Source organism: Macaca thibetana, chromosome 7 (genome assembly GCF_024542745.1).
Source record: "Macaca thibetana thibetana isolate TM-01 chromosome 7, ASM2454274v1, whole genome shotgun sequence".
Taxonomy (NCBI): domain Eukaryota; kingdom Metazoa; phylum Chordata; class Mammalia; order Primates; family Cercopithecidae; genus Macaca; species Macaca thibetana.
In genome coordinates this window covers 94,990,106-95,017,235 of record NC_065584.1, presented here as the reverse complement: position 1 = coordinate 95,017,235, position 27,130 = coordinate 94,990,106, and the positions used below count along the sequence as shown (strand labels likewise).

Genomic DNA, 27,130 nt, shown 5'->3' with positions numbered 1-27,130 from the left:
TTCACCCAGCCAGACTGAGGGCCCACTTGCCACTGGAATCTGTTTTTCTTTTTACCATAATGAGGCGACATCCCTTTCCTTGGAGAGGAGAGTTCAATAGTTTAATTTTTGTTAACTGAGATCCCTTGTATGAAGGTAAATTACATTGCCTTTTCTATTACTAGCTCTGTTAATTGTCAAGCAATCAGAGTTTATGCACTCATCCAAGACAGCGGAGAATTTCCCATAATGTTACAAAATAAAACCTGACAAAGCACAATAATCTTTAGTTTATTGATGTGCTACCAGGCTGTTGAAAGCATCAGATCAGTAATGTGCTTTGGTTAGGAAATTGGGGTCTAGGGAGAAATATTGGGAGTTAGAGAGAGAACATCAGGGCTTGCAGAAAAAATATATTAGGAGTTAAAAGGGAAAAAAGATGTTTGTGGTGGGATTTTAGATTTTATGAAAAAAACACTGAGATCTTGTAAGGATTCTGAAGAAAAACACATCTAGGGTGGACAGATGAACTTTGGCCCCAGTGGCCAAAAAAAGATTTATTTTTATTTTTTTGTTGGGAGAGGTGCTGCATATCATAATATAAATAACACACACAATTTTCAGAGTTCCAGGAAAGGCACATTCTGAAGATAGTCATTGCATGGTTTAATAAAAATTGTAGGTAGCCAGGATGGCAAAACGAAATCTAGATTTGGTTTTAAAAAAAGCTAAAAATAGGAGCTCAATAAAATATCCCAGCTGCTTTTCTAGTTTCCTTCAAATTCTACCTGCAGTGATGAGAAAAATAACTCAACATTTGCTTGGAGCCTTGGGAACTTTTAAGATTTGCAAAATTTATTTGTGGAGAGTTAAAGCCCTCTCTTCATGCTCCTTCCTGTGCTGTTCTCTTCTTTCCCCTGTTCGCTATCTGATAAGGGATTCTGCCTTGGACTTGTCATGCCGGACACCCCTCAGGACTTCCAGGTATAACTTATGATGACAATATTCTGGCTGTTGATGCTGAGAGAAATGAGAGTGTATGGTCACGAGTGCTTCCTTCTGAGTGCTTGAAGGGTTTACGTTTCCATTTTTAAAGTTTGACTTTAGTAGTCCTATTGACCCTAGGAATTAAGATTTGAGCCGCATTATTAAATTGTCCCCATAGATTGGGATTTTGAGCTCTAAGAAGCTAAAGACTTTGCTTGCTGACAGAGAGCTTATTTGGGAGCCAGCTTTACATTAATATTGTAATCGTACTCAAACTTATTTTAGGAGTCAAAGGGAAACCATGTAAAAAAAAAAAAAACCTCCCATATATCAAAGGAAAATGCTGATTAAACAACTATCTTCACAACCCCAAATTCAAACTATCTAAAAGCATAAAAGAAAATAAATTTCTTATTTGGTAGTTTGATATTTTAAAAAATGAGATATATTAAGTGTAAGAGTGTGTAAGTGTGTATAGGAGGTAAGTGTGTATACGTGCAGAGGTGTGTGTGTGTGAGAGAGAGAGCAAGTGAACAAGAGATTGAGATTCTCTACCTTGCAATAAAAGATGGCAAGGTGATAAATTAGTGCTCTCGACTGAAATTGATTACACTGTGTTCCCATCCAGTTCATGTGGCAGCCACACAGATGCTCTGAAACACCTTAATGACACATTGGAGAAAACTTCTCAAGCGGGCCCCTTGTAGTGTTCTTTCCCTTCCTCCCCTCATTGGCTCCCAGAGTGAACATTGTGGATGCTGTGTACATTAGGGAAAGGGGCATGCAAACATTCCTCCACTCCCTCTTGCACAGAAATGTCTTTATTTTATATCTCAGGAATCCTTTAGACAATCCTAGGAGCCTAAATGCTAAAATGACAAATGTAAGTGATTTTGTCTTCTCAATGCTCAGATTTATCTATTCCCAGCTCTCTGGAGAGGCAGCACATATAGCAAAAAGATGAAGCAGCATCGAGCCACCTAGAGGCAATCTTATCCAAGCCTGCCCAGCAAAACAAAGTTAGGAGGCTTATTGCCATAATTGTAGATTAAATGGAATTGCCTACTTTATGCTCAAGGATTGAAAGGAAGAAGTTACCAATATACTTGAATTAAAGGAGTACTAGGGAAGATGGACCATTACAATGAAGCCCTCAGTTTTAAACAATTCAAGAAGTCTTATGGTAAAATCCCTAATGGGATATATTGATAACTGCTGAAATGTAATCAATTCCCTTCCATTGAAATTATGAGAATAACTGATAACTTAAGAAATTTCAAAAATCTGTGTGTGTATATATATATATGAACATTTTTATATATTTGTATATTTATAATACATAAATACTCCAGAAATTTTAATAAATATTAAATGCTAAGTTAATTTTGATCAGTACAAAAATAATTTAAAAATAGTATTTTTCCACTTAAGAGTATTACAGCTTTGAAAGGAGACCCAGATTTCAATGTCTATGTAAGTCTGTAAATGGCTTTATTGAGCCCTGCAAAGATTAATCAAAAGTTCTATGAGTTATTTATACATTGTTTTCTATATGATTAACAATCTATATCTATGTGTTGAATTATTATTTGTGCTTAATAATTTTGAACCTGTATTAACTACTTTTTAAATATTCTGTAGGATTTAAACTGCATTTACTGATCATTTCCATTTGGTGGCCTTAAACACTGAAAAGTTGTCACAAGAGTGATGGTGATTTCATTGACTGTGGTCAATGCAGGACATTCTAGTGGTCAATAGGCACAGGCAATGGTACAAGCTCCTTTAATACAGGTAAAGCCTACAGCTTATTACCCAAATGAAGACAAAAGCCCTCAAGCCCCTTCCAAGGAAAGTGCCTCCCTCAAACGAGATCCTTCAATTTCCTGAAGACATTCAATCTTCTCACCCTCAGAAAGTTCCTTTCCTCTCTTGGCACCTTCTCCAACTTTTCTGAGCCCTACCTCTATCCCTTCATGCTTGCCTGCTGCAAGAATCATTCCCCCTGTTACATTCCTGAATGTGAGACTAGGTGATACAAAGATCAGAGTTCTTATGGCCCCATCTTCTAGCAAGGCTGGGTGACAGGCATCCTTTAGTCCTGCTACTGCAAAAATACTGCAGTATTTACCTTATTGAGGTCCACATAAACAAATGTTCCAGAAATGTATATATTTCTTTCTTTCTTTCTTTTTCTTTTCTTTCTTTCCTTTTTTTTTTTTTTTTTTTTTTTTTGAGACAAGAGTCTTACTCTGTCGCCCAGGCTGGAATGCAATGACTTTGATCTCGGCTCACTGTAACTTCTACCTCCCGGGTTCAGGTGATTCTCCTGCCTGAGCCTCATGAGTACCTGGGATTATAGGCATGAGCCACCGTGCCTGGCTATTTTTTGTGTTTTTAGTAGACACAGGGTTTCACCATGTTGGCCAGACTGGTCTCAAACTCCTGACCTCAGGCGATCTACTCACCTCAGCCTCCCAAAGTGCTGGGATTATAGGCGTAAGCCACCGCGCCCGACCAGAAATGTATGTATTTTTTAAAGAAAATCTTAAAGCATATGTTGTTGACAAAAACATTTGTTGCCTGTAAAGTAGTAGTCTCTTATTAAATCGAGCAGCATCAAAACTTTCCCACCCTTATTCCTCATCAGTTAAATAAATAATCCCTCAGTTTTGTAAGTTTAAAAAACTGCATTGTTAATATCTTCTACTTGAGCAGATCTTCAAGTTTAAAAGACCCACGTAACTTTTTTAAAAACCGCCCAAAATGTTAAAGGATTTTTGTCTGAGTTTATGTACCAAAGAGATTAGACTAGTTTACCAAAAGCAACAGTGGCAAATATAATAATAACTGTATATCTTGCTTCTCAGAATAGTTCCTCAGACATTAGCTTAGTGGCTAGTATATTCTGTATTCACAGATGAAGATACTGAACTGTCAAGAGCTCAAATGAGTTGTCCAAACTGGCTGGTGACTGTGCTCAGCCAGGTATAGTTAGACTATAATACAGGGGAGAGATGGCGAGAAATTGGCGGTGGTGTCACCAGTGTGTCTGTGACAGTTTTTTAACCCTACACATTTGGCACTGTGACAGAAAAAATAAAACTATGACCTGCATAACATAACTTGCATAGAACTGTTTTCATGTAATTCTAACAGTGTTATTGCATTTATGAAGTTCTGTCCTTTCTTCTTTGTGATGGGAGTCACATGGCCCCTCCAAGCCCCTTGATTTACCTCCTAGCACCAGAATAAAGCCTAAGCCTTTGTATCCTAGTATGTCACTGCAGCTAAAAAAGCACACATTTGGAGATTTTTGAGGGAGGATGGAAACAAGATTGAGGGAAAAGGAAAGCACATATCTTTGCACCTTGCCTCTCATTATGTTGATCATTACCAGTGTGTTCGATTTTGCCCAAGAGAACTACAATATTCTGAACAAATGGTTTTAAAACATGTATTTTTTTTTTTTTTACCAGTAGGACCTTTTTGTAAATGAAATCTTATGTTGAACCCCTTTTTTATAAAGAGACAAATACCAAGCTTCCCTGGATGTAGATAACTCCTTGCTCTATTTTAAGGCTTCTTGAGATCCCCGCTTAGAACCCTACAACTCAGGAGGGTCTAATTTGAAAATAATTCTCCTAAACAATTGAATTAGAAACATCCTGCCTTGAGCAGAGGCCTTTTCTTAACTATATGTTATTGAGGGGTTGATTCAATCTTCCTCACCTCATTCGTTCCCCTCTTGGCATTTCTCCCCTTGAGCCCAAACTGAAACTGTCTTTTTTGTGTGATCTGATTAAATATTTCCTCATGACACTGACGGAATTCTCTAGAAAAACTCCCCTTACCTTCACTGTTGTTCAGCCTTGAAGAATACTCTTCCTATTCAATAATAACTTATTGAGTATTTTCTCTATGCCAGGTACTGAGAAACCTGCAGATTTGTGTTTGTAGTCAGGAGATTCAATTCCACTTTGTATAAATCTGCCTTACTTTGCTTCTTACTTAAAGAAACCTTGGAGATTTTTTTTTCCCAGAGATTTTTAGCCAAAAATTAAAAAAAAAAAAAATCAAGAAGATAAGAATTGTCATTTCCATGGGAATCTTCAATGTAATGGTACATACGCAATTGAAATAAATGGGAAGTCACATACAATTATACTCAGAGAAGTGTAAGCAGACTTTGTAAAATAGTTGTTGCATTTCTTCATATTGAATAAAATAATAAATTATTTGAATAGTTCCATTATCTATCCTTAACTGAAACATACAGTGCCTGTCCTATTTCTTCAAAAAGCTTGTTAATATGCAATCACCTAGTACAACTGCTAAGTTTTGAAAGGTCACCCATGTTTTATTCATAAAGGGTGGTTTTCTGGAGGGGAAAAAGGTTACAATGTCATGTAATACCATATTCTGATGGAGGCTTTGCTTTCCAAGGTAGGTTCTAATGGATTGGATGGGGAAAGAGCGAGATTTGGGGACAGGGAAATAGCTTGTTTCAGAGCTTCAGTAAAACTGCATTTAGAACAGGAAAACTTTGAAATGGGGGCAGGGTGGGGGGAATTTATTCTACTTTTAACCATCAAGTAAGCATGACAGCCTCTGTTACTTACGCTCACAAATACTTGACTTTCCCCTATGGCCAGCTACCTGGAAGGAAATATTTCCAGCCCCCTTGAAGTTAAAACTGTAGCCATGTGACCAGTTCTGTCCAGTGAAATATGAGTAGACGTGATTGTGTCACCTGAAACTGAAGCATTTTATTGACATTATTTGAACCACCCGCAGCTCCTCCTTCTGTCATGGTCATGAGGAGGGCAACGTTCTAGATGAAGAGATTAGTATCGGGGGTCTGCTTAAAGGACCACTGCCCCAGTAATTTGCACAAATGCAAATTTGCTCAGAATGATTCTGCATGGGAAGGAAATAAACATTTACTGTGTTGAGTCACTAAAATTCTGAGGTTGTTTACATAGAACATTATTGCCTTTTCCTGGCTAATATATGGACCTAGTCATATCTTTTACACATATAAAAAGTCAAGTCTCATCTTTTCATGGCTAAGCATAGTTAGCAAAAAAGGCCCTTATATTTACCTAGTTCATCACCCTTTGATGGCTGTTAATCCAACTTTCCAAGGTCGTATATATTTACTGGAAACAGAATAGAAAATAATTTAGCTAATCCTAATCCAAAGCCCTTTGTATAGCATCTAGTCTGTATTTCAAGATGAAATTATAGCAGTTGCTGTTTCCATCCTTGGGTAATCTTATCCTTTCCATTATTTTAAACTGCTCTTCTATGTAGAAGACAACAAAATTATCACCTCTAAGAATTTCTCCTTAAATTCCTCAAGGTATCTCACACTCAACCACCGAAACAACATCACACTCACCTTCTAGGTGCCATGATTTATGCATCACTTGACTCTGGACAATGTCAAATATATTTCTTTGTAGTAGGGCTCAATAAATGTTTCAATTTAATTGAATGAAAAATTAATTTCTATTTTTTTCACCTTGATTCATTTGCACTGCATCTTTCTATCTGATCAGAAATCATCTGATTTCATTGCACTGGACTTAAGAACCTCAAAGTCATCTTTGATTTCTTCTTCTTCCTCAACACTAAAGGCCAAATGACTGCCAAGACCTTTCATGATATTTTTACTACATCTCCAAAAATCTATGTTCTTCTTTTCTGACTATTATTTCAGGCCTTCATCTCTCAAATGCAACATATCTTTTCCATTTTAATTTCTGATTATTCCAATTTTTGTATTGGTTCTGGAACTAAATCATATTTTCTTCCTTTTATTTTATTTATGTATCATTCTTAAAATTTTCCTTCTGGTCAGAAAGAGCAATTTTTGTAGAAAGGAAGAGAGAGTTTGCAGTGTATAGGTTAAGGAGAGAGGTTTTAGAGCCCAACTCATCTGGGTTTGCATCTTGAAATCTGACTTTTCAGTTGAATGGCTGCATATCCTTGATCTCTTCAGTTAGAATTTCTGTACTTCACTTTAGTCATGTAGACAACTGTGGCCTGATCTTGGCACTTACCATTTTCATGATTTTCGAAATCTCCTAATAAAACCTACTTATACACAAATACAATTACAGACACCCCCCTCACACACACACACACACATACATTGGTAAGCAATGTGAAAATTATGAAAGATTTCTTAGAGAAGGTGAAGGAAAGGCCCTACAACGCATAGCTCCCAGCAGAACCCTTTTTTCTCTACCACTGTCTACTCACTTCTATTTGTTCTCTTATTTATTCTCTTCTGGACTTTTTCCTTCTGGTATCTCAAATTTCTTGTGATTTTCCTTATGCAGAGCAAATTAGCAACCATAATTTTCTTGTGGTCTCACCCTTACTTTTAAACAGCTTCTAGAAGTGTATGTTCCAAACATATGCATTGTTTACCCTATAGTGATTTTCATTTAAGGTGTTCTCTCCATCTTTAACCTGGGATGATATCACTGTCCATATGTTTTGTGAGTATCCAATAGTTTAATGTATGTAAAAGCTTGGGAAAGAACCAATCAAATCCAAGTATTCAATAAAGGTTGGGTATCAGCATTATTATTATAGAAATATGAGTGTCTTATTTGGTGAGATATTTGTACATGACAATCACTACTAGCACTTCTGGGGTCTAAATAGATCAGGATAAATATCAGGGGACAAAATACAGATAATTGCTAGATCAAGTCGTATCCTGTTTTGTTTTGTTTGGTTTCTGGAGATGGAGTCTCACTCTGTTGCCCAGGCTGGAGTGCACTGGTGCCATCTTGGCTCACTGCAACCTCCACCTCCTGGGTTCAAGTGATTGATTCTCCTGCCTCAGCCTCTCAAGTAGCTGGGACTGTAGGCACACACCACCATACCTAGGTAATTTTTGTATTTTTTTAGTAGAGATGGGGTTTTGCTATGTGGGCCAGACTGGTCTTGAACTCCTGACCTCAAATGATCTGCCTGCCTCGGCCTCCCAAAGTGCTGGGATTACAGGCCTGAGCCACGGTGCTCAGCCTCAAGTCATATTCTGATGCAGGTCACACAGGTCTTTTGGGGGCTCTCATCTGAGCAATAACGAGGGACCCAGGCTTTTTCCATCTTGTGTTGCCATGGGTGGAAAGGAGCACAAAAGATACACGGCCAGGCTGGAATAACCAAACATCATTTCTGCTTACATTCCATTGGCTAGAACCAGTCATTTCCATGCAAAGTAGGCTGAGAAACAGTTGTTTTCTACTGGAAGAGGAAATGGGATTGGTGATCCAATCCTTGATGTAAGGTCTGTGTTATTACAAAAGTAAAAACTGTGGCTAAGAAAATCTCAAGGTAATACGCATGAGTAAAATTTTTGTAAAACTTTTGTACAAGATTAAGTTAAAATAAGATTTATTGACAAGGAGATATGAGGCATACCTTTTGCTCTACCATTTTCTTACCCACACATTTGAGGCAGGCTGAACTGAAATGTACCCCATCCCCCTTGTGGATGATTCTCACCTTCTGGTATTCACTCCCTTGTGTAGCCCTCTCCCCTTGAGCGAGAGCTGGGCTGGTGATTGCTTCTAACCAATTGAATATGATAAATGTAATGGGATTTCACTTCCATGATTAAATTACAAAAGATGAGATCTTCCTTTTGTTATCAGACTCTTTCTGTTGCCTTCTGGATTTATATGCTCTAATAAAATAAGTGATCATGTTGCAAAGGCCAGGTTGGCAAGGAATGGAGGTCCTCAGTCAAACAGCTCTCCAGATACTAGGTTCTGCTAACACCCTGAATGAGCTTACAAGTAGATCATTTCCCTGAAGTGGGACTTTCAGACAAGGCCCCAGCCCCAGCTGACGTCTCAGTGGAAGCCTAGTCAGAGACCCTGAAATACAGGACCTAGTGAAACCATGCCTGAGCTCTTTACCCACAGAAACTGGGAAATAATAAATGTATCATTTTGAATTGCTAAGTTTGCTCTAATTTGTTACACAGAAATAGACAACTAATGTACTGTTCTAGTTGGTGTTAAGATTGCCTAACACATATATGTATACACGTGTGTGTATACATGTATGTATGTATTAACATACACAAATGTATATATGTATACATATACATATATGTGTATCTCCAGTTTGAATTCAACTAAATTGTTTTAGAATGCATCCATATTTTATATAGAGAAATTGATGCTTCCAAATCATCAGAGAGCATGCATTAGTACGTTTCAACCAATATGAGCCAACATAGAAGATGAAAAATACAAATTTATGGTAAAGTGCAGAAACAGACAAAGTTAGGGTTACAAAAAAGGGAAACCTTAAGATATGCAAATATTAGTTGTGCTAAATAAGAAAGGTGAATCTGAATCAAAGTTTAGGAAGCGTGTGAAATACTAGCACAGACTCTGAAGGTTGATGTGCCTGTTTGTTTCTTTTCCCTTAAAGCAGCTTAAACAGTTTGATAAGGGGTTTTTAAATCTATATTCATTTCCTTTTTTAAAAAAGCCAAAGTCATACATTGTCTCAATTTGTGTTCACAAAAACCAGATGCATTTTTCTGAAAAGGATGCCTGCACTCCTGGCTCCCTTCCTCACTCCTCTCATAGGTTCAGATAGAGCCCCAGTATTATATCATAGGCCATGAGGTAAAACCTAAACTGTAACGAAGCTGCACAAGGTAAAGCCTCCAGTTGAAGTAATAACATAAAATGCATTGGTTTAGAGGTGAGGTTTTTATTTGTTACTATGGTTTCTGTTATATTTTAAGAATATATTGTAATGAATGATTTAATTATACTTCTACCCAGAGGCTTTGCAAAAAGGATGCAATTTTAAAATGCAACAAATGGATTAAATGGCTTCTGCGTGTGTATAACACACACTTTATGTGACTCTGTGTGAAGAGGACAGTGGGATCAGTGATTTGATGGTTGATAGTAGAATGTTCAATTCAACCTCATTCCATGTTTTTTCCCCTTGGACCCAGAAGACAGTGCCAAAAAATTTAAGTTCACCCTTAAGTAGTTTCAGGATTTTTCTTTTAACTTATTAATAAAAGACAGGTGGCAAATTAGCTATTTTTGAGTTTAATAGCAGAGTTCACCAACAAATTTATCCATGTTTCCTCAACTCTTACTCCATGCAGATAAAACTAAAAGGACCATTTTAACTTGAACTTTCGATTCTGTGACAAATAGATACTCTTAAGGTGCTTTTACATACACTTTTATGTATCAAGGCCTTTTCCTGTGTAAATGGATAAAAGGAAGAAGGTATCCAACCCACCTGTTCTCAAATGACTGTATCCAGGATCCTTGCTTTGATTAGCTCAATCTCCAATTTAAAAATGCAAACGTGCCTGTGAGAGTTAATGTGTCAATACAGCCATACTTAAATATGGATGAGTTTAGTCTAAGATGCACTTCTGAACAATTTAAGTGAGATACATAGGGTTGGGGAGAATGGGACTTAGGATAAAAAAGAACAGGAAGACCATGATAACTTGGAGGAGGAAAGTGCCATTCAATGCACAGTGCAGTGAGTGGGGTAAGTGGTACGGAACAGCTTTCAAACACTAGGACAGGAAAGAAGGGCTAAGAACAGGACCACCGGTGTATATGTTTATATACTGGAGCCTGTAATTGCAATCTTCCCAGGAAAAGAAACAAAAATGAATGGTGATTTGGGGTGTGCAAATTCAACTTCCCCAGGTTTTCAGATAAACATTTTTAAGTATTCTTTTTCAAAACTATTTTAAATTATTATTATGTGTGTGTGCATGCACATGTGAAATCCTAAAATTCAAATTATTACTGCCTTGATGGATTTTCTGATTGCAAAATTCTTGATAAGCTCTGCTAAGCTGATCTTTCTCTCCTGCTTCACTGGTGCCCCAAACATGTGCTTTGGCCACCTCTGGCTACAAATATATTATTGTTTCAAGTTCTTACAAACAGAACACCAAAAACAAATTTTTCTGACCATTGACTATGTCTTCAAAACTACCATTTTTGTCGTCTTCACCTGACATGTTCTTTAAAATATAGTCTGTTGAGAGTGATTTAATTTCTTCACCAAATACTAACTTGCTCAATCCTTGCAACTTTTCTACTACATAGGGTTAGCAGATAAATAGTATGCCTAGTTAAAATCAAATTGCAGATAAACAAATACCATGTTAATATAAGTATGTGCCAAATAGTTGCTAAATCTGGCACCTACAACCTCAAACTTGGAAGTGTCCATTACAAGTCTTTATGGACCATTACATGCAATGGTGGGACCATGCGTGGACCAGACACACAACGTAGAATCTGAAGGACCATCTGCCCCATTTACTCAGTGACTTTGGACACATCAAATATTTCAGAACTAATTGGAGGCACATCTTCTATGTATACAGTGTGTGCTCTGAGTGTCAGTTTAGGTGCTGGCCATAGCAAGATAAAGCAACAGCCCAGTAGAAAAGCAGTGCTTTTGGACTCTGAAAATATAGTATTCAAGTTTTACTATTTTCAGGAGGCATTTATTTTTCTCAACAAAAGTTTAAAGTGGAGGTCTAATGTATGCAGTATACAAAAACAGAACTTCTGTGTTTGAGAGCAGAGACCGACTTTGCAAATTCTTGGCTCCTCCTTCATTGAAGACCATGGCAATCTCCAGTGACTTCTATGGAACATCTAGGGCTCTAGCTGACACAGCATGTAAGCCATGCTTTTAATCCACTAGCTTGAGTGTAATGCAGAGAAGACACTGAAGAGAAAAGAAGAGGTAAGAGATACCTCTTGCGGGTGTTCTGGCCTCTTTTGCCACATTCTCTGTTAAAAGCCTGCATCGTTCACTTTGGCATGAATGCCATCAAAATAAAGGTTTTTTATTTTTTGCTGTTTTTTTCTTCCTGTTTGGCAATATAAGGAATTCTCTTGGCCGTTTAATGATTTACTATGTACAAATTCCCATGTCCAGATTTGGTGAAACAGCCCATCTGAATCTGCCCTAAGCAAAGAAATAATATCTCTGGCTAGATATAACATCAGTGTAAAATATCTTAATATGGTTGGCCAGATATGCAAATTCCCTGAAGGTATATGACCTAAGGGTCATATAAGAAAGAAGGCAACTAATGGGCCACCGGGAGAAAGATTTTGTTTTGGCCAGGCTTCATTCAGGACAATTTTTCAACCTCACTTAGCTAAAGGCAATGCTAAAAGCCACTTAACTCAAAGATCTGACTGTGTTGGTGTAAGTGTTTTATTATTACCACTTTATCCAAGTCTAAGAAACGTGACTCTGAATCGTAAGTGAATGAAGCAACTCTTTACCCTTTACAACCAGTCAGGTCTTTGGAGTTATCAAACCAGCAAAAAGAAACAGTTTAGATGGCAAGTGTGCTCACTAAATAAATCTCAACATAAATAAGGTTCTAAATCTATGCATTTATTAGGACTCTTTACCAGTGGTGACATTTCTTTGGCCTCTCTTGGAGTTTCTACTTTACTCTTTTAGTTGAGACAATCACACTAGGAGGAAATACAGCATTGGTCATCTCCAATCTTCAGAACATGCCCTTCTTACAGAAGTATAATTCAGTGAGTCTCGGAAACATTTCTATCAGAACAAAGGGGTTGAGTAGGCACAAGCTGAGAACATTCTGGGGAGGAACTACTTTATTGTGTTAAGTGTTTACCTGGCATTCTATGGCATCTTCATGTTGGCTATAGACACACTTCAGCCACAAAGCTAAAAAGAGCAAATGTGCTTGTCTGGCTGCCTTTCCAGGTCTCATTATCTTAAACCCATCAAAGGTACATTTGTTTTACTGAAAACTTAGTAAGTCAGTGTCAGAGCTACTCTTCCCATTTTTACAAATGGAATCATACATCAACTTTCAATTACCAGGGATATCTGGTAGAACAAAAAAAATTCACAGATTAATTCTGAATCTTAATTTGGCAGTTGATTTCAGCCTTCCCTTCTTCAGGACAATTCTCAGTGAGCAGCCAGATGATCTAGAAAGTGACTGAATTGAGTAATAATAGTATCAATATTAATTATATGACTATGATTTTCAAAGTGTTTTCACATTCATCATCTCATTTAGTTTTCACAAACTCTCTGTGATGGAGATAGAAAGTGTGAGCTTTATTTCTCTTTCAGTGTAAGAAAGCAGAGAATGAAAGTTCAGATCACTTGCCTAGGTATTTGGCCTGATCCTCTCTCTATAATACTATACCTACATAATCCAAGATTTAGCAACCATAGTACCACTTTGTTATCTGTACATTTATATTTGGTGAGCTGACAATGAGCTCATGAATTGAGGACATAAATACAGCAAACCTGGTTTTTAACAAAATGTTAAAAACTTTCACAGGATTCCTTCCCAAGATCCTGGGAACTCAATTTTGTGAATTTCCTAAGTACTGTATGAATTTACTAAGCCCACCTTTCTCTTCTTTCTTTTGTTCATGGTTGTTTTATTCTAGTGAGTAGTCTAGTCTATAGAACAATGTAAATCTTAAATGGTTTATACGTTTTATACTGTTAACTGGCCAAAATACAAGGCATCATTTACAATGGAAAATGGAATAACAAAGCTTTGTTCAAATGAAAATGTCCTAACCTATGCTGTTTATATTCTAGATTCAAACACATGATCTAGAAATTTAGAAGTTTGCAGAGAGTCAGATATCCTGCCTAAGGCCTTTTCACTTCTTCTTACCACGTATAAATAAAAGAAGACATTTTTGAGGCATGAAACACCGAATCTAACACACCGAATCTAACACTCATTTGTCCTCTTATCATCTCCCTGTCTCTTCTGGCTCAACAGTATTCCATTCCTAGGTTTGGCAGAACATGAGAAGCAGAGAAAAATGAAATGGAAATATCAATCAGAGAATACTTGCCTTTATTGTATTTTCTTTCCTAAAACTAATTATTCTGGCTTGAGAAGGAAAAGAATAATAAAACACTGTGAATCCTTACTTGATTTCAAGATTTGCTTAGAGCCAAAATATTGGGTAGGGCTTAGTTTTCCTTATGTTAGCTACAAGTTCAAACCCTTTCATGGGTCATTTTTCCATTATTTCATAACATATTTCCCCCCTTTCAACCAAAAAGTAAATACTCTGGTTTAGAAATGACAAATTTGGTTTTCACTTTCAAAATAGAGCTAGAATGTAATTTGAAGGGTCAGGTAAAATGATATTGTCAAAAATGCTAGCGGCCAAACTCACAAATTTACACCTCAGCCATTTCCAATATATTAGGAATTCTAAGTGTCTTGTCACCTCTTACATATTCTACTGAGTCCACAGTCCTGGAAGGGGAAGCCTTCCTGTGTCGTTTCCACAGCTTCTCCTCCTCAATAAATGTTATTTATCTTTCAAGATTCAGTTGACGCATCAACTTCTCCTAGCCCTCCCTGACTTCTCAATTGTGTTGTTAGCCTCTTGTGGGTATCTCGAAATCCTAGACACTTTTCTTGGTGCTGTTTGCACATGATTAAACCTGCAAGGTGGACCTCATTTTTGCCACTTGACACATACAGAAGCCAAGGTTCAGTGAGGCACAAGAACCTGCCCAAGGTCATGGTTGATTCAGGGTTTATTTGTGGTTTGAATTCAGAGCTCATCTGTAGACTGTGTGCTCAAGGACTCTACCTGGGAAGGCAAGTTGGTTTATGTTACATGTACATGAAGAATCCTATCAGGGTTATTGGTCAGTTTGGAAATGCTCACTAGGGAAATGTTCTAGGCTAAAATGCTAACCAATGTGCTACAGGACTCTGCCATAGAAAGCTAGTTCAGTAAGCTACTTCATGGAAACAGGAACCCTTAATTGAATCAGTATTGGAAAGCCATACTATTCTTGGATATTTGCAGCTCACATTAGCCTCGTTAAGGCTTTAAGAAATCCTGCAAGAAAACAACTGGTTGAACCTTGTTTTATTCATTGGCTCTCAAACTTATTTATCATAGAGTATCCATATCATCCTTTAGAAATAATGCTTCCTGGAGAAAACTGTGTTGCAAGGTAGACCCTGGGGGCCTTGAGGAACAATTTCTCCATCTGGAGCAGACTAGGAACAGTTTCTGAGGAAGACTCTTACTCCTCTAGGCTGAGGTGGAGGACATAGCCATCATACGATTAAGTAACTTTCCCACCGCTCAGCACAGGATTAGTTGTCAAGGCATTAAGATGTTCCTTTAATCAGCTCCACATGGTATGTGTACTTCAGGTCTTTACCCAGGATGGCCTCCTGAAATTCTCTGCTCTCTTTTATGCTTATCCAATATCTTAATGTGAGGTGCACTACTCGGAAGTCTCATGTGTAACACGAATGAAAAACAACAGTCCCTGTGTTGGGAATAGGAGTGTGGATATCTACTCCCTAGAGTCATTTTCCACCACCTCCCACATGCACCAGAATGATCACTTCCATGGGGTTTGGTTTAAATGCACTTTTCTAAATTTTATAGTAGGTTCAGGCAAGATGAAAAGAGAGTTAGATTTTTTTTCCTGCAATATTTTACCTATTCACACACTTGCTTTTACTGTATTTTACCTGGATGTTAGGTCACTGGAATACTTTAAGGACCATACAATGAATGGTCACATCAAAGTGAATATTTTAATTATTGTGTAGATGTTGGCAAGCCTCCCACCTATCATATAGCACAGTGTTTTCAAATTGAGAATTCATGGGACAATTTTCCCTCTCATCTCAATAACTGCAAAATCTCTTCCACTTGGTTTTAGCCAATAGCCTGTTATCTTACAAATCTTTGTAACTGATCACATTTCCTACTTTGCTTGGATGTCTCAAAAGTAAATTTAATGTCAAAATTTTGTTTATTTTCAGCAACTTTGTAATATCCCTATGGAAGTTATACCTTGCATATTGGTCTTATTCTGTCCTAACTTTTTTCTTATCTAAGTTTTTCTTTTACCAGAAGTCCTTCCATTATTTGTATTCATCCTATATTCACACACACATACATATATACATACATACATGTACACCTATGTGCACATATTTATGAACAAATTTAAATCCTTTGTGGAATGGGCTGGGGCATAAAGAATTAGTGTGTGTGCATATCTCTCTCAGTGTCTAGCTTAGTGCCTTATGATAGAAGGTACTAGATAAACATTTCCAAATTAATAAGTGGGGAGATGAAATTTATTTGAAACATCTTCTATGTCAAATTCTCCAGTAGCTTTATTAATGCTAACCTTTCTATTACATGCACGCTGGAAAATGTTTCTAAAGCATTTGCCTTATTATCACTTACCAAAGGAACTTCACAAAAGACCCTGCTGGTGTATAACTGTGCGTCGCTGATGACGGCTGCCAGGGTGCAGTGCTGAGAAGTGCTGAGAAGGAACTGGGGCTGACTCCAGGCCTGGAAAGAGCAGGGTTGGTTAATGTTGTCTCCATTTGATACAGAAGGCGAGAGTTGTGCACTGCCACCAACTCACCATTCCTACCTAACAGGAATGTTGTCCACAAAAGAACTTCTTTGCCTATATTTAATCCATGACATAGAAAAGAAACCAGTGTTCTCTTAAACAAAGACGTATTTGGCCACTTAATAATTTCCAAATTTTCATTTGTTTCTGCAGTTATTCCTCCAATTGGTGTCAAAATCAATTAAAGAAAGAATCTTCAGCTTGGCATAGTTTTAATTCTGTTAGCACATTAATCTTCTATTGCCCTAAAGGTTTAGGATATCACTAAAACTCTCTCCCATTGATTCCCACATGTATTTTTCACACAAGCAAGATTAAAATATATGTAAGCATGTTTCCGAACACGCTGGTATAAAAACAGGGATTAAATTTTACTCACCACACTGCTAACTAAATTTCACAGATGTTTTATGTGAATTAAGGATTGTAAAACACTTAGAACAAAAGAGCAAGTGCAGTGATTACCTTAAACTCAGTTTTAATGCCAGACAAGTTATTGCATCTGTTACCAAATGGAATTTCAAATTAACAAATCTCTACAACCTGTTCATACCATTAAATGGAACCCTGGTATTTAAATGTCTAAATTGTAAAAATTTCAACTCATAGGCATGAATTAATTTGTTTTGAAATTTAATACTTTATGGAACATGCACAACGGAAGGAAAATCGTTTCGTGTAAGACAAATTATTTTCCAGAATTCTAGCCTGCCCTAGTCTTTAACAAAATCATGTGACCTTTCTAACTGATTTTAATATTTTGGTTCAGTGCCCATAGAATAACCTGCCCACTGCTGTTTCACATAGAGTTACTTCATTATCACCAAGAATCTGTATTAAAAACCTTCTAAAATTCTAATCTTGGGGACAAAATTAAAGCATAGCTAGGTAGTAATCATTTTCCATGGAATGGTTGTATTTCTGAGTGTTCATAGCATTACTTTATCCAAATAAATCTCACATAACTATATTCCCTGAAAGGTATAAAATAAAGTGGATTGAGATGGATTAGACTAATTAATGGATATGAACTGGCCTTTCACCCCAAGAGTTGTGGACAAGTTAACTCTAGGAACTTAAATCAGGGTCTGCTGTTCTAAGCCCTAGCAGACATCAATTCACATCATATAATTTGGCAGAGCTGGCCCAGAAATGAACTTGCCGTGGATTTGATCCTCCCAGTCATAGTTGGGGCAGCACAGGGAAAGAAAATAAAAGCATGTACAGACACACACATCCAAACCATTACAACTGTCTGAATTTTGTGAAAAAGATCAAAGGCTCCACTTTAAAAGGTTCTACTTGAATGTACTGGCTACCAATGAAAATCTTATAAAATAACATTATATTATAGTTCATCACTCCACTCTTCATTCAGTTGAAGACTGAGAAGTAATCTATTTATTTATACCCTCATTTAAGCCTACTGGGTATTCATCCTGTAAAACAAATAGAATTTGAGGCATATAAGCATCATCAACTTTTACCTGAGTTTCTCTGTAGCCTGATTAAAAATAAATTCCATAAAGAAATAGCATTTTCCCAAAGAACATACCTTTTCTGAAAAATACATATCTCATTGCATTTACATCAAACTCATTGTAAATATAAATAAATGTACATATGTGTGTTTGTATTAGTCTTATTTATAACTAGCCTATGAGACAGCTTTTCTGTGAGTCCCCTACTTTCTGTCCTAAAAAAAAAAAATCATGGACAGCAATCCCAATGGTGAGAGTCACCAGTCAAGCCAGGACAGAAGGTCCCAGAGGAACCCCCTGCCAACTGAGTACTGCAGGGCTTGGGGCCACGGGTCAGACAGCCAGTGAGGGCACTGGGCTGGTTTGAATAAGAAAGCTGTGAATGACAGAGGGGCTGATGGATTTCAGGGAAGCCTTCTGTCACGGTGACCATGCTAGCATGATGAAGCACTGCTCGGGGCCTTGGAGAATAGGATTGCTGTTAGTGAATATTTGTACACTTGGCAGTAAGAATATTATTTTACTGTTAATGCAATTTTCTCAATACTTGGTGGCTGAAATACACAGCACGACCTTTCGTTAAAGGTCACATATCCAAAAAAAAAAAAAGAAAAGTACTCCTATTTTCTAAAAACAAAATATTCTTTCGTTAAAAAGAAAGAAAGAAAAAAAAAAGCTATGTGAAGTTCATACCGGATCTGAAGAGTTTTAGCTGAAACACTTATTTGTGTGTAGTCAATGCAAAATTTGTTATGTGTTTTTAAGTTCTAAATACAGAATCTATTTGAATAGATGTTAGAGGCCTCTACCTGAAACATCCACATCTAGTAGTAACAAGTGTGATTAGAATACATTACAGCAGCCTCCTAGCGGATTTAGCTTAAATCAGCTCTGCCTCATCTCTGCATTTCCGTTTTTAGGGCATTTGAAAATATGTTCCATAAAGTCACAAATAAGTTGATACCAAGATATTTATAGGTCTTATTAATAAAATTAAAACATTGTACATAGGGAATACTAGTTAACACTCCTTAGCAGTAACTTTTGGGCTGTTCCTTAGATTTATAGCTGACGATTGACTGATTTAGGAAGGGTGAAATAAAAATTATTATGTGATTTTGTAAGTATGAAATTTTATGAAAAATCAAACCGTGCACACAGAGCAATGGAATTTGGCAAGTAACTTACAGTGCAGCATTCTATTGTAATTATCAGATAACTATGCTTTCTGTTTCTGATCTGTAAAGGGGCCAGAATAAATTGTTCTAGTTTACAAGCTCTTTCCTATTATCTGTCTTAGCACCTCCCAACCCACTGTTTTTTCTCCCCTAAGCTTCAGTGGGATGTAAGCCATCTTTGTGTTCCTAATATTAAGACAGAGAATAAGAAGTCATAAAGAGTCTACACATTTATAAAGATCAATCATGTGTGTTCTTTTTCCTTTAATGCATTGTTAAAAAGACTTTCTGCATCAAAGTCTATGATAAGTTCATTCTGATGAGAAAATTAGAAAGTTGGACGTGTTTATACCAGTCATGGGGAATGTGCATGTAGTTAAATAGGTCATTTCCAATTTTAACAATTCCACCCCCAATTTCATTCAGCATCTTTGACACAGAAACCCAGTTTAACTCCTCCTGGGAGGGGTAAAGCCCTGGAGCAGCAATTCCCCGAGTGGGGCCGGCGCATCCCTGGGATAGCTCTTTACTTAAGGAGACTTTCTCCAACGTGCCTGCTGCTCCCGGCAGATGTGCTGGTGAGACACTAGGGAAGGAAAAATTATTTAAAACATAAAAGGAAATTCACAAAATGTATTAACTGCTATGGCTGAAGGAGACCAAAGAAACACCAGTTGTTAAAAAAAAAAAAAAAAAAAAAGTAAAATAAGGGGCCCAGATTTGAGCTCATGTATGTTTATTCATCTGTAAAAACATTTAGTGTGCTACCCATACCTTTATTTCCTTTCTAATTTTATATGGCGTGTTTAAGCTCCGGGATTTGTTTGTAGAACAATTAGTTTACAATTGGCAAAGATGCCAATGACTAGTTTCTTCTCATTGGAGAAAGTTAATTAATTTCTTCCTCGTTGGCTTCTGCTAATGGAGGCAAAGATTGCATTCAATACCATTTTTGCTGTGTTTACCAAAAGCCAGAGAAGCCAAAACCTCTTGCCAAGTTTCTTCAGTCGCAATCTGGAATCACCTTTAACTGCCCGCATAATTTGTTGAGACTACACACAGAAGAAGTAATGTATGTAGTAAAAGTCTTGCAAGGCATAACAATGGTTACTGATACAGAGGCGGATGGCAGAGTAAATTGGGTCATTGACCTTGAACCTCTAAAGGCCCGAGGTTAGATCTGGATTAAATCACGAGTGAAATGATCACAGAGGTTTTGCTTCAAAAATTAGCACTCAGGTTGATTCACTTTGACAGGAAAAGGCGAGGGTGCCAGTGACTAAATTAAATAGAATTAGATTGTTCTGCCTAAGTGGGGCATCTGCTGAGGATGAAGCTTTATTCTCACACATCTTAACCTACTGAATACCCAAGTTGGATTTTTTTTAATAATATATGGTATAAAAATAGTTTTGAGATGGCATAAAGGATATCAAGATAGCACAAGAGGCTAAAAATGTACAGTGGCTGCACTAATTTGGCAAAAATAGCTTAGAAATTAATTACAGTTGAGTGCCAGTCCTTGGAACAGAAAGTATTCTGTTAAGTTTATATTCAGTTTCCCCCGTTACCAAGTCTCTCACCAGTATTTGGGAAAATATCTCCAGTCATCTGATGAATGCTGTGATTGTGTAGGACCTAAAAATCTCAAAAGGAAGACCTATTTTAAAAAAGAAGTAAACCTATATCTGATAAAGAGGTACCATTTTTAATGAGTATTTTGAAAGTTCTGGAAACTATGTAAAATATTTTACTATTATAATTATTTCAATTGCTTTCCAGAGTATAGCATAAGAAAATTTCAAGTAATAGAAAAACAGAAATTATGCAGTTATAAAGTCATTCTTTAATTTTAATTATTTCACTTCAAGAAAATTGCATTTTATTTACTTTTTGAATAAGTATCACATTCACTTTTTAAAAAGTAAGTATCACATTCATTTGATTCACATTTCAAAAGCTAGTACAATAACAATTACCCTTTTACCCTGTGTTCATTTCATTCTTTTCTTATCCTATAAATATTTTTGTGAATCCTCTAGAGATATTTTTACTCAGATGCAATAATCAAATGTATATATGTATATGAAGACTATGTGTGTGTATATGTATATTGGATACATTGTTTTGCTTTAACAATACATATTTAAAGTTATTTCATATCAGTAACAAACGGCCTTATTATGCTCTTAATTAGCCATGTAATAGTTTACCTAGTTTTCTTTCAATCCTCAGTTGTATAAAGGGGAAAGTATTGGTGTGGTGTCAGTATTTCTGAAGTGACTTTTTAACATGTCCCAATCTCTCTTTCTTTTATACAAAAATAAAGATAAAAAGAAAAGAAAATAGATGGCAGGGATGTACATAATCTTAAGAAAATTAAGGCAAAGCTCTGCCGTAGTGAGATAAGTAGGAGCCATGAAATTCAGTAACATAAGATGTGGGGTTATGTTACAGGGAGGATGTTGAAGAGACCTGGGCCAGCATGCACAGTGATTGAGCCAGGAAGTCTCAGAGTGTCACCACGGGATTCCAGTCCACCCACGTTCCACATGCACTTTGGTACCACCTGATTGCACTTGCCTACTCTGACTTAAATATCAATGAGGATCCTCCATCCTTCAGCTGGCTGGAATTTCCAAGACAGTGGCCATGATTCCAGGACCCTCCCACTTAAATGGTATCCATGTTGTTCACCTGATCCAAAGAGATTCAGTCAGAAGACTCCTAGGAGAGCTGCTATCTGTGCCTTAGCTTCCCAAGACCAGATAATTTACTATTTATCTTCCCTATCTTGTCCTTGGCATCGTATTTCACTACCCCCATCTTTGAGATAAGAACTCTTCAAAGTGCATAGGTCCACCATGAACATCAGCCCTGCACAAAACTATATTCTCCATACAAATTGATTGTGCACGCTCTGTTGATCAAATATTCTGGTGTAACTATCTGTGTTATTACCTTCCTCAGGTCTGTCTATAAGACATCTTGAATGAGGACTAAAAGACATGGAGATGCGGTGGTCTTTACAGATGAGATGCTACTAGATTCACGGTACCCAGACTCCCAGTGCCATTGCCTTTCAATCCCCATATTTTTTAACAGTGTCAGGTGTCTTTCCTCACCCAGATGAGGGGCTCAATGTGATTATATCTTCTATTTCTTCTGTAACCACATCCCAATGAGCTTGACCTAAACATATTTTTAAAATGCTTATCTAATGCTTCACGTATAGTTGGTACCAAATAAATGTGTGCCTCCTGTGTGACTTTCTCCCTTCCTTCAAAGCATAGGTTCTGAAGCTAAAATCGCTCTTACTAGATAAACAATCACCTTGTTGGCAGGCACCAGTGCCTGACACATAACAAGCACACAATACATGTTTGTGGAACCCAGTGATTTTGAAAGTGAATCCACAGTTTACTGTTCTTTACTAAAACTCCGAATCTCAACCTCTCACCCTATGAAAGGGGTATTATAAGTACTTACTTTGGGAAGGGATACAGGGAAGGGAAAGGGAGGGAAAAGGAAGACACAGGAGTGGAGGGGAGGGGAGGAGAGGGGAGGGGATACAAGGGGAGAGGAGGGAAGGTAAGAGGAAGAAGAAAATCTCTTATAGTTACTGTATATAGTAGGTGCTATATAGTACCTGATGTATATAGTAGGTGCTTAACTAAATGGGATTCACATTTTCACTTTCTTCAATATCCCCTCTATGTGTTAAGCCATCTCCCTTTTTTCTCTACTCTTTTATTCATAAGTATGAATGATTATCCCAAGAAAGCCCCAGGGGCTCATGAAGTCCTACAGTTAACTAAATTCAGCATTTAGTAAGCTCAAATATGTTCCTAGGTAGCAACAGACAGTCAACCAAAAAGTCCCAAGCTCAGGGAAAACTACATTTTTAGTAGTACCCATGAACCCCATTTATAGCTTCACTACTACTCAAGGGATCCCAAAATCTGGCATAACATTTTGGTTTGTAATAGTCAACAACACCGAAACTCATAATCACCAACAGTAGAACATCTTTTTGCCTAGTCTGTCTTCTATAAATTAGAATTTTAAAACTGTTATTGTCAACATTGATTATAAATGAAGACATAGGAAAGTCAGGAGTTAGGAAAGTTGATGCCCTGGGTCACAGTGAGTGGACTAGAATTTTCTGTTATCCACAATGAACAAAAGTTTCCCCTACCCTTAGCTTTTTATTTTGGAAATGTTCAAGTCTATGAAAGTTGTGGAAGATTAGCACAATGAACACCTAAATACCTAACAGCTGGATTCACCAATGATTAATATTGTGCTGAATCATGTGAAAGTAAGCTGTAGATATCAAATTCTGCACATCTAAACCCTTCATGGAGCATCTCTTCAAGTGCAGGGGCATTCACTACATTAAGTAGTTATCCCACCCAAGAAAGTTAACATTGATTGAAAATGCCTTCCAACTGCATTTTAAACCACATTCCAGTGTGTGCTTGCCCTGGGGGATTTTACTCTTGGAGAATTCTGCTCTATTAACTATGATGATAGATGCTCAGAATACCACCCCTTAATAGAAACAGAAGGGCAGGGAATTCAGAGGAAAGAACAGTCTTTGAAGGTGCATAAACTTTGATTTGAAATCTAGCTTTGCCATATGGTATCCATGAACTTGAACAAATTTAACCACAACTAGCCTCCCTTTTCCCATAATAAAAGACAGGGATAAGAACACCTATGTCACTTGACTGCTAGGAGATTACATGAGACAAGGGATATGAAGAAGCTGACCCATCGTTGATCCTCAATAAATGTTGGTTGTTTTCTTATGTGGTCCATACCAACAACAACAGCAAAAATGACCACACCTTGGAACTTTCATAGAAAAAGATATCAAAAAGACAAAGGCAAAAACAGAACAAACAAACAAACAACAACAACAATAAAGCAAACTTTTCCTGAAGTTTCACTTAGACCACAGAAAAGGGGCTGAATGAGAGAGAATACTTGGAACTTCTCCACTGATGTTCTCCAGCTTGCCTGAAACAAAATGACAGCAATTGTGCCAGATCTCCCCAGTTGGAGAATGTGTCAGGATTTCAGGAATAACTATATGTGTGTGTATATATATATATACACACACATATCCTCTCTCTTCTCCCACCCTCCACCCCCCAATAGGCCTCAGTGTCTGTTGCTGTCCTCTTTGTATCCATGAGTTCTCAACTTTAGCTTCCACTTATAAGTAAGAACATGTGGTATTTGGTTTTCTGTTCCTGCATTCGGTTTTTTAAGGATGAGGACCACAAGCTCCACCATGTTCCTGCAAAGGACACGATCTCATTCTTTTTTATGCCTGCAGAGTATTCCAAGGTGATTATGTACCACGTTTTCTTTATCCAGTCTACCACTGATGGGTGTTCAGGTTGATTCCATGTCTTTGCTATTGTGGATAGTGCCACAATGAACCTATGTGTGCATCTAAATTTAATAAAACATTAATAATGTAAGTAGTGGTGGTAGAAATTAGCAGGAAAACCTACCTTCTACCTATTCTATTTCAATCTGAATCTTGCCAGACAACAGAATGAGCTGCAGCTTAGGTAAAGTGTTTTATTGATGTCTCTAAAAATCCCAGTTTGTTAAAAGTATCAGGTCTACATTCTAAGGTGAGTAACCAAAAAGAAAAGGGCATCAGTGAAGTGGTTCACATTTTCTAACGCATTTTAGGGACGAGTTACCATCTAAACGCTCCATACACATTTTCAATTAATCCTAATTAGACAACCTGTATGCAAAGGTACCACAAACAAGCAAAGTGAAGCTGAGAAGTATTTATTTTAGAATGGTTTTAAAAAAATGTCAATAATTCATCTTTAAGCTTTTTGAGAAGACTGAGTTATCTATTTCTTCCTTCTTCCTTTGTTTAAATACATTATGTTCATCAGAGAAGTTATAAGACATTATGTTTTATATGAGCACAAGAAGTAACTGAAGCCAGTGATAATGCCTAATGTTGTTTTAATTAAGCCCTCAATTAAGAATTTTTAAAGTTCCAACCTCAGGTCTCTCTGTGGCTGGGTACCTGACCTTGGGCAATCTTTTCCCACATAACAAGGACTCCATTCTTTTAAATAAAAATGTCTCTTGATTAAGGAACTCTAGTAGTAGCATAGTTTTAAGTAGATAATAGCTGACATGGACTTTTTTTCCCCTTTAGGACCACCAGAAAATTAAATATTTTTGAAAGTCAAAACAATGTTGCTATGACTTTCAATGAGTTTCCATTTCCATGCTGCCTCCAAACTTCCTGATTCCAGCTGGGATTGTGATCAAAAATGCAAAAACATATGTAGAGAAGTTATTCTTCTGGAACATCTGACCGGAAGCAGGAAATGCAAGATATCTCATGGGACTGCCTGTTATCAAAATATACCCAGTCCAGCACTGCAAAGACAAGAGAAGTTTGTTTGTTCAACACCCAGATAAAGAGAATTATAGGACATTCTGGTATAGATGTAGCACTGGGAAATGATATGGGACAGAAATGCCCCTTGTAAGTTCTAGTCCCTGACTCACCCTGTATCATTATGTGACCTTGCAAAGTCCACCTTAACCTCTGCCTGCCTCATTAAACACTTCTACACAACAGACTTTTACAATAATAACTTTAAAGCACATCTCCCTTAACAAATCTTCTAAATGGGAAAATCCTTTTATTATCCATGGGTAAAATGGAGATTTATACTCATAGTAACTGCTAAAGGTTACCATACACTCCATCCTAATGCTCAAAAACAAAACTGACTTTGTTATTTGAATTTAAAATTATACATTTTGTTTTTCCTGTAAGTCCTGGAAGTATTTACTTGAACTTTTTCAATAAAATCAAATTTCACGAAAACATGTATTTTAATTACATAATAATTAAGTTTTATCCACTTTAAAAAAAATAGAAGAAATTGAAGGGAAATATTCTTCAAGAATTCTAGCCAGGTATTTTAAACTCATCCATCATAAAATCATTGGCACACAGCAGGCAACTGGAAAAAGGATACCTTTTAACCTCAACTGGCATAAACGTGTGTATTTATTTTTAAGAAGTGAAATATAAACAGACATGCTGAGAGCCAAGTGTTTTATGAATAAAAAAAAAAGATTTCATACACACACACACACACACACACACACACACACACACACACATACATATAAAACTTTCCCCAGTGGGCCACCGAGGATTTATGTGGATGTGAACTCTATTTACTGTTAGTATTAAAGAAATAGTGGCTTTTTAACAAGTTACTCATGCCTGGAAAAAATCCCAGTTTTGCAAGTTATCCAGGATTCTTTGCCAACTGTCCGTGGGAATCACTGGGATGGGAAAAGTTCAAATTTGTTTTAAAAGAATTTGCTTAATGGAAAATTTTTTAAAAAGTAGAAGAAAACCAGTAACCCACTGTGCTAATCTTTTGGTTAAATAGGAATAAAATATGGTCTAGTTACTTTATTTTTCTTCGATATTATTTTAAGAAAAGGAAAAAACCCCCAAATTTTCCATTTTTATGTTATCGCATAAAGTCACATTTAGGACTTTATTTCAGTTATCCAAGGGTCTGATGACTCGCTGGCTTTGATTAGCCTAAGATTATACCAAAAGGGGCTTGGGGACTTTGGTCAGAGGCATTAAATCAGATGACTTGACATGGCTTATCTTATGTCATTTTCTTTAAGATCTTTTTTTTTTTTTTTTTCTGTTTCGATCAAACAGCACAGTCTAGCTACATTATTGCTGTCAATTTCAAAACTACAAAAGACTAAAAAAGCCAAGATTAAAAGTTGTGTCATTTACAGTTAGAAAGCCGGAATAATTGTATATTTTCTGGAACCTAAAAGGTGCCCAGCAGTGTTCCAAGTTCTTTTATATATATTAACGCCTTTCAAGTTTCCTTACAACCGTATGGTTTTACTCTCCTTTCACAGGTTTGGAAACTGAGGCCCAGGGAGGTTAAATAATTT

General features: G+C 36.9%; 1 protein-coding gene and 1 long non-coding RNA gene across 2 annotated transcripts in view; one reads left to right on the top strand and one right to left on the bottom strand.

Moving 5' to 3' along the window:
- The window catches only part of LOC126959375 (uncharacterized), a 44,930-nt gene extending 18,997 nt beyond the window's left edge, over positions 1-25,933 (top strand). Inside the window, exons 3-5 of the long non-coding RNA XR_007727510.1 lie at positions 21,584-21,806; positions 22,097-22,180; positions 25,332-25,933. This is a non-coding gene — a long non-coding RNA (uncharacterized LOC126959375). The remainder of the gene's footprint in view (positions 1-21,583; positions 21,807-22,096; positions 22,181-25,331) is intronic.
- LOC126959367 (NF-kappa-B-activating protein-like) overlaps positions 1-27,130 on the bottom strand; it is a 135,913-nt gene that overhangs the window by 55,148 nt on the left and 53,635 nt on the right. Inside the window, exon 2 of the mRNA XM_050798303.1 lies at positions 16,290-16,400. Coding sequence (XP_050654260.1) covers positions 16,290-16,400 — 111 coding nt within the window. The remainder of the gene's footprint in view (positions 1-16,289; positions 16,401-27,130) is intronic.